Below are 10,617 nucleotides of genomic sequence, written 5' to 3' on the forward strand. Positions count from 1 at the left end.
CTTGGTTTGGTTATAAGTTCATGATCTTCATCAAGTGTGGGAGAAAGGTTGTGTGAGATCCTTTATGAGTGTAGAAGGGGCTGAGTCAATAAAACGTGAGGTTGGTTTGATTATCGCTTTGATCTTCAGGATCTCCATTTCATTGAGGGCTTTGAATTCGCTCCATGTTGCCTCATTTTTGGTTTTAATGGACTGGTTGAAAGTCTGAGCCTTCTCTGTTGTAGTAAATCCCTGCTGCGAGATGTGCATGCTGATATTCAAATCTCTTGAAGTTTTTCTATCAATAGTGATCGACTTTTGCATTTTTGTAATATTTTCCTGGAAATTGTTTGAGAATGCCTCACAGTTCACCGCGGGGGGTTACTGATCATAGTGGTATAATTGGTCCCTGGTTGTTCATTGACAATTTCAAAGAGATACCAGGTGGGTTTCTGGAGTTATCTAGATAGGATCTGAAGAAACATAATTTGTCACTCCATATTCACCTTTAGTAGGTGTTTATTAGGTGTTTTAGAAGCATTGAGGAGGGCTTGTGCCTCCAAAGCCTCTCTGCATGTCTGAGCTTCCTCCTTTCTTGAGTTATGTTTTGATTGTACCCTGGGTGGAGTCATTTGGTTTTGAGTCTTTTGAGGCAGAGTGGGCCCACCACCTCCATTCTGTCTGATTGGTTGAGGTGCTCAGTAAGGCCCTTGCCTTCGTCAGTCTGTGGACCTCTCCATAGTACGGTGGTCCAATGTGGGGGGGGGGGGCAGCCTGGTGGAACTGCCCTGGGTCTATCAATATTGTCTTTATTTTCCATCAATATGGCTGGTCCCTTGCCCATCTCCTGTATTCAGAGGGCTAAAAGTTGTATATCTGTGCAGACAGCACACAGATCCTTCTCACCTTGTGGGGTTGCGGGTCTGGTATTTCGCCCCGTTTTTGGGATGCCGCAGCAGCCATTAACAACTTGACACATTCACTTTGACTTCAGTTGAATAATAATAAAGCATTGGTAAAGGTTCCTGGGAGGCAATCATGTCTTGAATGAATGTCATTGCATGTATGGCTCTGATCCATAGCCCTGTCTCACTCTACATTTTAATAAAAATACAAACAGAGTGTTTTATTCACCCAGGGACACTGAAAAGTGCACATTTCAAATTTTGCATCGATGGGAACTTGCTGTTTGTTTTAAAATGTTTTTACTTTGAGTCAGTTCTAAGCTCAAGTATCCCTATAAGCGGGAAAGTATCAGGGATGTGTCACTTACAGTGGGTGACAATATTTAATTGTACTTTCTTCATTTATATCTGTCATGCTATTTATTTCTACCTTCCATATAGTGCTTAAGCAGTCAAGAGGCTGTTTCGGGGTCCTAATACAAACATTAAAATATAACATGACCACAGATCTCATATGCAAAGTCCTGATGTCTGTCAGAGATCTGTACTGCAAACCAAAGGAGAAACACGTAGTCCCACCTTCTTGGTTAGATGCAGATATATTATCAGCAGAGACATAATCATGTGCTTCAAGGGTTATAATGCAAATATAAAGTGCGTCTTAAGTGCAAGGTGAACAGATTGTGCTTGTGAGAAATTGGGCGCAAGTGAAGCACTTGAGAAAAAGGTGGCACTTCGTATTGAGAATGAGTCACAGGAATGTTGTGACCAGTTGCTTGAATTCAGTAAAAATAATGCAACATGTCATAAATGAAAGATCCAAATTTAGCTGGTACGTGTCGATGGTGTTTCGACAGGGAGCTCCAAGTGTATCTTGCCCGGGGTAACAAAAAACCCAAACTGGGGCCTAGTTGCTCAGTAGTGGGATTCGAGAAATATTACTTGGTTTGTCTCTCTGTCATGCATGTTTCCTTTTTAGGTCAATCGTCAACTTGGTGTATACTTAAGTATACTTATACTTTGGGTTAAAGCGATTTCATTGTTGGTTGCAGTGTTCTTTAAAAATTCTTGCTCACGTGTGGTCAGTTCTGCTTTTTTCTCCCTCCTTTTTCCATTTTAGAGCAGTGACCAACTACTGTATTGTTCCACTTTGGTTTCTTTATCTGTTGCTGTGAGGGACTATTTTTTTACATTTCTTTGGTGGTTCCCTTTCACTGTGCATGAGTGCGTGTTTTAGGTTGGAAGCTGCCTGCGTTTTACTGCAGCATTCCGTTCCTCCCACCTCCTCCCATGTCGCTGACATTTGTTTTGGCTTTATTGCAGTGTTGTACTTGTACCCGGCTCCTAAAATACGCTTATTTTACTAAACAAATGGCTCTTAAAATAAGCTTATTCTACTAAATGAACACCATGTGCCCTTGCATTGCAGAGAGTCTGTCTCTCTCCAAGGTCCCTTCCTGCCAGCACTCATGACATCGCACACAGGACATTGCTTATCTCCTTTATTGAGGCCATAAATCTTGGGTTGCTCTGCTAACTTCATTAGGGCTTTATTGAAATGCGAGGCAAAAATGCATGTTGTAAGCTTGTCTCTCAAAAGTGGCACCAGCGAGCAGCCAGGGCTGACTGCATGAGGTTGCAAAAGGATCGTAGCTCAAAAACCATATGAATAGCAATCCCACTCAATTCGGATCAAGTTATATTTTTAATATGGTTTGATTTAGAGTATGGGATTATGGAATGAAACTGCAAACCTGCGCTCAGCGACTCCTGTTTCACTTGTTCCGCAGTAAGCATGCTTTGAGGCCTCCTGTGCACAGTGTCCTGCAGAGTGATAGTGGAAAGTTGGTGGCCCTAGTTCTGTGTCAGGAGTCAGCATCTTGTCCACTCTCGGTGTTATGTCACTGTTTCATTCGAACCCTTGTATTTTCAATTTTTCTCATTGTAAATACAGGGTTGCAAGCCACAGAATTCACAGAATGAATGAAGACTGGTTGAGGCACTCCAATGGTACAAAGTGATGTCTACGGGCAATGCTGTGAGCTTTGAATGACCAGAAAGGAGATAAGTAAAACCGTTTAAAAATTACAAAATAAATAAATGCTAAGCTGTGTGTTCTGTGTGAAAGATTACTGCCAGTGGCCTCGGCTCCAATGACTTCAGTAAATCGAGGCAAAAACACCTGGGTAATAACACTGGTGCATAGCATTGGAACGGCACTTGATTTGTAGCTCTGCCACTTACAAGGGGGGTAAAGTGCAGAAACATTCTCTGAGATTGGTTTACCTGATCACACGAGTGCCTGGGCCATTCTCTTTATACATTGAACTCGGAGGGACATTGTGAGTGCACAAACCAAGACTGGGTGCATGTTTCTTCATACCTGCGACAGTAAAACCGAATGCAGACCCTGCATTCCACTTTCCAATCTCTTCTGAGCTCACAGCAGTGACAGTGCACAGCACTTTGTCATCCTTGCACCCATACATGCCAACATTTTAGAAGAGGAAAGTGGGAGATATTGAAAACACTAATCGGGAGAAAGTATTTCACACATTAACTTGTATTGGAGCTGGAGGCAATTTCAGGCGGAGCCAGACAAAATGTATTCATTTTTGCTCCAAAAATCAGGAGTCTCCTAACTAAGTCAGGTCTATTGGTATGTGTGCTTGCGCTATAAAACCCCTTAGCACAGAGACGGAGGTCACACTTGCACAAATAAACATGCTGGAAAAACAAGAGGTTTCCGCTGTGAACAGTCGCCCGCTTCAAGGACTTCCCACGCGGCAGTGGCTTCACCCCGGGGCTGTTTGTCCCCTCCTGTTGCAGCAAGAGGTAGAAGGGTATCTGTCGCCTCAGCACCGTCGGCCGCGTGTGCTCGCTGCCTCCCATCACACCTTGACCCTGCCTCCCATCACACTGCGGCGCTGCCTCCCATCACACCTTGGCGCTGCCTCCCACCACACTCTGGCGCTGCCTCCCACCACACTCTGGCGCTGCCTCCCGTCACACTCTGGCGCTGCCTCCCACCACACTCTGGCGCTGCCTCCCACCACACTCTGGCGCTGCCTCCCGTCACACTCTGGCGCTGCCTCCCGTCACACTCTGGCGCTGCCTCCCGTCACACTCTGGCGCTGCCTCCCACCACACTCTGGCGCTGCCTCCCACCACACTTTGGCGCTGCCTCCCACCACACTCTGGCGCTCCCTCCCACCACACTCTGGAGCTGCCTCCCACCACACTCTGGTGCTGCCTCCCACCACACTCTGGCGCTGCCTCTCGTCACACTCTGGCACCCACACTTGCACCGCCTCCCATCACACACTGGCGCTGGTACCCACACTGGCGCTGCCTCCTATCACACACTGGCGCTGGTACCCACACTGGCGCTGCCTCCTATCACACCTTGACCCTGCCTCCCATCACACTGCGGCGCTGCCTCCCATCACACTCTGGCGCTGCCTCACATCACACCTTGGTGCTGGTACCCACACTGGCACCGCCTCCTATCACACACTGGCGCTGCCTCACATCACACTTTGGCACCTACTCCTGCGCCGCCTCCCATCACACCCTGGTGCTGGTACCCACACTGGCACTGCCCCCTATCACACAATGGCGCTGCCTCCCACCATACTCTGGCGCTGCCTCTCGTCACACTCTGGCACCCACACTTGCACCGCCTCCCATCACACACTGGCGCTGGTACCCACACTGGCGCTGCCCCCTATCACACACTGGCGCTGGTACCCACACTGGCGCTGCCTCCCATCACACACTGGCGCTGGTACCCACACTGGCGCTGCCTCCCATCACACACTGGCGCTGGTACCCACACTGGCGCTGTCTCCCATCACACACTGGCGCTGGTACCCACACTGATGCTGCCTCCCATCACACACTGGTGCCCACACAGGCGCTGCCTACAATCACACCCTGGCGCTGGTACCCACTCTGGCGCTGCCTCCCATCACACCTTAGTGCTGGTGCCCACACTGACACTGCCCCCTATCACACACTGGCGCTGCCTCCCATCACACCCTGGTGCTGGTACCCACACTGGCGCTGCCTCCCATCACACACTGGCGCTGCCTCCCATCACACACTGGCGCTGGTACCCACACTGATGCTGCCTCCCATCACACACTGGTGCCCACACAGGCGCTGCCTACAATCACACCCTGGCGCTGGTACCCACTCTGGCGCTGCCTCCCATCACACCTTAGTGCTGGTGCCCACACTGACACTGCCCCTATCACAGACTGGCGCTGCCTCCCATCACACCCTGGTGCTGGTACCCACACTGGCACTACCTCCTATCACACACTGGCACTGCCTCCCATCACACTCTGGCGCTGGTACCCACATGGGAACTGCCGTCCATCACATGCTGGTGCCCACACAGGTGCTGCCTACCATCACACAGTGGCGCTGGTACCCACCCTGGTGCTGCTTCCCATCACACCCTGGCGCTGGTACCCACACTGATGCTGCCGCCCATCACACACTGGCACTGCCTCACATCACACTCTGGCACCTACTCCTGCGCCGCCTCCCATCACACACTGGCGGTGTCTCCCACCACACACTGGCACTGCCTCCCATCACACACTGGTGCTGCCTCCCATCACACACTGGTGCTGCCTCCCACTCCTGTGGCACAGTCGCGCCCTCTGTGAGGCAGCCCTCCCTCCACATGAGCCTCCCAGGAAGGCATCTTAGGAACACTGCGCGTCACTAACCTAATCTGCAGGGGGTGCTGTTGAACTCAGCGGGCACTGGAAATCCAGCCTTACCATTCAAATATCAAAGTTCTTCCAGATACATATTGGGAAAAGTTTCCACTGCAATAAATTCCATTCCACTTTTCCAGTCATGGTCCAAAACGCGTGGATTAGCGTGATATCCGTCCACTCCAATCGCTATGGTGCCTCGTCAGGGGCATGAAGCGCTAGATGCAGCTGTGAAAAAGTAAAAATCAAATGCATGCAACAGGCTTTCAGTGATCAGCAGCGAAGGGGTCATAGGGGGCGAGTCACTGCACACCAGGTGGTGTATAGAACTCACACATGCTAATCACCACCGACTGATGCTGCAACAAGTGTAAGATGACCAGGCATCCTGGATTTGTGCGGACAGTCCTGGTTTCTCACCAGCTGTCCTGGCAGATTTCGGGAAATTTAGCTCATGTTCTAGTTTTTAGAGAGGGGCGCCTGAAAACTGTGGGAGGTGATTTTTTTTGTTTCCCAAATAAGAGCTAGTTAGCAGGTGCTATCAGAAAGCAATTCAATTAAAGGGTATTATACTGGTTTTAAAAATTGCATTTTATTTATGTTCTTAGTGCCTCTTCTGCAGTTCTGTGCTGATAAGCGCTGTCATTCTGTGCGCTCGGTTGAAGTAAAATTGTAGTCCTTCTTCTATCTTTTGTGAAATGTTCCGCTTTTTGGCCTTAAAATTCTAGTCACCCTAACAAAGTGTAAATCGAATTTTTTGTTTCTCATGCTTCATCACCAGCGTTGATGGTACCACTCGACCTCGGATGGATCAAACAGAGAGTTGGCTCTGCCCTGTCAGGATTTGAACTCGCGGCAGATCTTCGCAGCATGTGCACTACCCATTCAGTTATCTTTTGGGGTTTTTTGTCAGTGTTACTGGTTGGATCCTCCTTGTACCTCATAACGGCCCCTCTGGGTGCACAACTGGGGAAGTTTCCCAGGCAGGTCAGCTGCACCGGCAGCCAGTCTCATCTGGTCTGGGGCCAAATTACCAGCACCTCCGAGAGCTGGGTGACCAGGAGTCCCGGATTTGCCAGGACACTCCGGTCTTTAGGTCGAGCACTTCTGCAATGTGTTGGTATCTATGTGGGCTTTTAATCACGCCCACTGCACCCCATCACTATCACTCGTTAACGGGCTTGCCTTTCAAAAATCATTTATTATTGGTAAATGCTTTATGTTTGTTGCTCCTTGGGGAGAATTTGTTACCACTTTGGACACCGACCCTGTTACATGGAATATTGGACTTTTGCCGATACGTTTGACTGAGCAAACTTCTTTTTCCTTTTTTGTCTCTCCTTCGCGCTCATGTTCCTGGCGGCCGTGGCGCTTTGAATCGGCTCACTAATGTCAACTATTTTACTCTTCATGTTCAATTTATGCGGGAAGAATAGTCCAGTTAGGAATTTACAACGCTAATAGCTCTAACTCGAGCAAACGCAAGATCCGTTGCATTGCAAATGCTTGTTTCATTTAGTGGTGTCCTGTTTGTTGACCGAAGCTGAGTGTTGTGAAAGTTTATCTCATGGGATACCGCCAGGGACACTGATTAAACATGATACGGCGCCATCCGGTGCTGGCCTGGCTCAAAGCACAATTTACCGCTGATTCATCCAAATATGGCTGATAAAATGTGAATGAGTCCAGGACCCGCTTTATAAAAGAATTATACTAAATGAACATTCAGAGGCTTATAGCAGACACCTGGGCTTTTTAGTTCCAAGCCGAAGATCACACCCTTTACATGGGGGCTACCCGAGATCTGGGGCTCTGTGAATGGGGACACCACCTACCTCAGACACAAACAGTGGATCTTTGTACAGTCAGTCAGTCAATAGCCTTCACTCGGTCTAAAACATGACCATGAAAGCACAAAATAAAAATACATTTATAACATTCGGAAGCATAATCCGTAATTTATTTAATGCAGTTAAAAAGTATAAATAACAAACCTTGGGGAACCAGAGGCAATCTCATCGTACACATTTAAACTGATGATGTAAAAAGCACACCTCTCTCTTAATTTTATTGCAGAGAAAATATAATAAAGTGAAAGAAAATAGATGTTTGGGGAACCTCAACATTGTAAAAAAGACAGCCCTTCCCGGCGTGAGGTGAAGTGCGTGTGAGATAAAAGTGGGGGTAACACCCGGAGCCTTAGGGTGCACAGCAAAGTGCGAAACATCATAAAGTGTGTGACAGGTGGGAGGAGGCAGCGCCAGAGGGACAGCCTGGGAGGATAGCACAAGAGGTGAGATCCTAGGGGGGGAGGACGGCATCCATGTCCAACACTGCTCCATCCGTGAGGCAGTGGAGACTGGACAGCCTGGGACATAGAACAAGAGGGGGGATCCTCGGCGGGGAGGACAGCATCCATGTCCATGTCCAGCACGCTCCATCCCTGAGGCAGTGGAGAAGGGACAGCCTGGGAGGGTAGAACAAGAGGGGGGATCCTCGGCGGGGAGGACAGCATCCATGTCCCTGTCCAGCACGCTCCATCCCTGAGGCAGTGGAGAAGGGACAGCCTGGGACATAGAACAAGAGGGGGGATCCTCGGCGGGGAGGACAGCATCCATGTCCCTGTCCAGCACGCTCCATCCCTGAGGCAGTGGAGAAGGGACAGCCTGGGAGGGTAGAACAAGAGGGGGGATCCTAGGGGGGGAGGACGGCATCCATGTCCAACACTGCTCCATCCGTGAGGCAGTGGAGACTGGACAGCCTGGGACATAGAACAAGAGGTGGGATCCTAGGCGGGGAGGACAGCATCCATGTCCATGTCGCGCAAGTTCCATCTCTGAGCCAGTGCAGACTGGACACACCCAACAGGAGCGGCCTCTTTATTCATGATTTGAGGGTCTGGAAGGGCCTGGAGTGATGTGCAAACTCCTCTGTATCTTTATATCCCATCTATAGACAGTTGGGCCTTGGGGCAGCCCATTACTTCTTATTGGTTGGCCTTTGCCCAGCTCATTGATTCTTATTGGTTGGCCCTTGAGCCAGCCCATTGCTTCTTATTGGTTGGGCCTTAGGCCAGCCCACTGACTGTTATCAGTTGGCCCTTAGGGCAGCCCATTCATTGTTATTGGTTGGCCCTTAGGCCAGCCCATTCATTCTCATTGGTTGGGCCTTGGGCCAGGTCATTGACTCTTATCTTAGCCCTTGGGCCAGTCCAGATTCTTATTGGTTGGGCCTTGGCTCAGCCCATTGATTCTTATTGGTTGGGCCTTGGGCCAGCTCATTGACTCTTATCTTGGCCCCTGGGCAAGTCCGTTGATTCTTATTGGTTGGGCCTTGGCTCAGCCCATTGATTCTTATTGGTTGGGCCTTGGGCCAGCTCATTGACTCTTATCTTGGCCCCTGGGCAAGTCCGTTGATTCTTATTGGTTGGGCCTTGGGTCAGCCCGTTGCTTCTTATTGGCTGGCCCTGTTGTGAATATCATGTTTTCTTCCTACTGGATGGCTTTCCCTAACGTTCCGCTCCCGAGCTCGTCATTGCTTCCCCCACATGCCCCGTTCAGCGCAGCTTTCGTGGAAACCCCCCCCCGTTGTTTCCTACCTCGGCCCCCCACACATTTTAGAAACTTTTTTAATTTGCACTGGGCTGCTCCTTGCATTTTCTGTTTATCCCTGCAAGGCTGGAAAGGCGAATTAAAGACAGTAAATGACTGCTGTGCCGTGACGTGCACGTTCATGTCATCACGCCTGGCCCATGGTGCCCTCATGGCACAACACACGCACGCATGATGGGGCATGTCCGGGGTAGGCTTCGTCATGCTTCTGCGCTTTTCCGGGGATGAAAACCATTTTTGGTGATCGACGCCGTAGTGCTTCTTCAAAAAGCATTGGCAAAGCCAATAGTTCTGCACTGAAAACAAAACAAGGTGAGACCTATTGGCCTTGCCAGTGCTTCTTTAACACGGCAGGTCTGCCTCTGTTTGCTTCAAGGATTAAACATGTCACGGCGCAACCAGTGCAAACACCTCTACGGCACCTTTGAGCTGTGTTCTTAGTTTGATGGTTTTGATTTTGTTTTTAATTGTCTGCACCGTGAACTACGCGCTGTGTCGGTAAAATACTGTCAAGGAGCCCCCCCCCCCCCCCCCGATGAAAACGTCGGTCACTTACTTGTGGTCTCTAGATGAGCAGCGGCTCTCCGAACCGTCCAACCCCTGCACTCTCAGAGAGTTGTACAGCGCCTAGACTCTGCCAGAACAAATCTGTGCTGGGAGCTGAGTCACGGAGGGGGAGGGAGAGGGAGGCGGGGAGGTGAGGGAGGAGGAGAGGGGAGTGAGGAAGAGAGAGAGAGAGGGAGGTAGAGAGTGACAGATAGGGAGGGGGAGAGAGAGAGAGAGATGGGGAGAGCTTGAGTGAGAGAGGGAGAGGAAGAGAGAGTGAGGGTGGAGAGAGAGAGAGGGAGATTGAGAGAGGGAGAGGAAGTCGAAGAGAGAGGGATTCATCAGGATTGACAGATGCAAATTTATTTTTCAAGAGTCAAGAATGCGAAATTAAAGTTTTTGTTAAACATTCTTTCATAGTTTGTTTTCTTTATTAATCAAGCTTTATTGGCAGATGTGGGAGCAAATGTCCGAGGGTGCCATATGAGGGGCTGTACCGGGGAAGGGGGCGGCCACTGTAGTGAAGTGATGGAAACAGGCGACCCACGCCTTAGGGTGCCAGGGCAAGTTGGCAGCAGAGACTGTGGCTCAGATCAGCACATTTGAGGGGTCAGAGCACATGCACTGGGGCCTAGTTGGCAGCAGGGCGCAGTCACTTCAGAGCCGAAAGACGAGCAGCATCCGTCCAAAACGCTGAGGGGTGGGGTGACCACACAGGACGAGGCACTTTCGGGGATGCTGGAGCAGCGGGCTCATTTACAACAGCAGGTCTAAGTCCTGGACCTCTTCATTGTCTTCATAGGAGCTCCCAACATCCCAACGTTGTAGTACAATTCTTGGTGA

General features: G+C 49.9%; 1 protein-coding gene across 1 annotated transcript in view; it reads right to left on the reverse strand.

The window, feature by feature from the left end:
- LOC138293741 (glutathione S-transferase P 1-like) overlaps nt 1-10,022 on the reverse strand; it is a 73,303-nt gene extending 63,281 nt beyond the window's left edge. The window contains exon 1 of the mRNA XM_069233079.1: nt 9,785-10,022. Within this exon, the coding sequence (XP_069089180.1) occupies nt 9,785 (1 nt within the window). The 5' untranslated portion in view covers nt 9,786-10,022. The remainder of the gene's footprint in view (nt 1-9,784) is intronic.
- Nucleotides 10,023-10,617: the final 595 nt, after the last annotated feature.

Source organism: Pleurodeles waltl, chromosome 4_2 (assembly GCF_031143425.1).
Source record: "Pleurodeles waltl isolate 20211129_DDA chromosome 4_2, aPleWal1.hap1.20221129, whole genome shotgun sequence".
NCBI lineage: Eukaryota > Metazoa > Chordata > Amphibia > Caudata > Salamandridae > Pleurodeles > Pleurodeles waltl.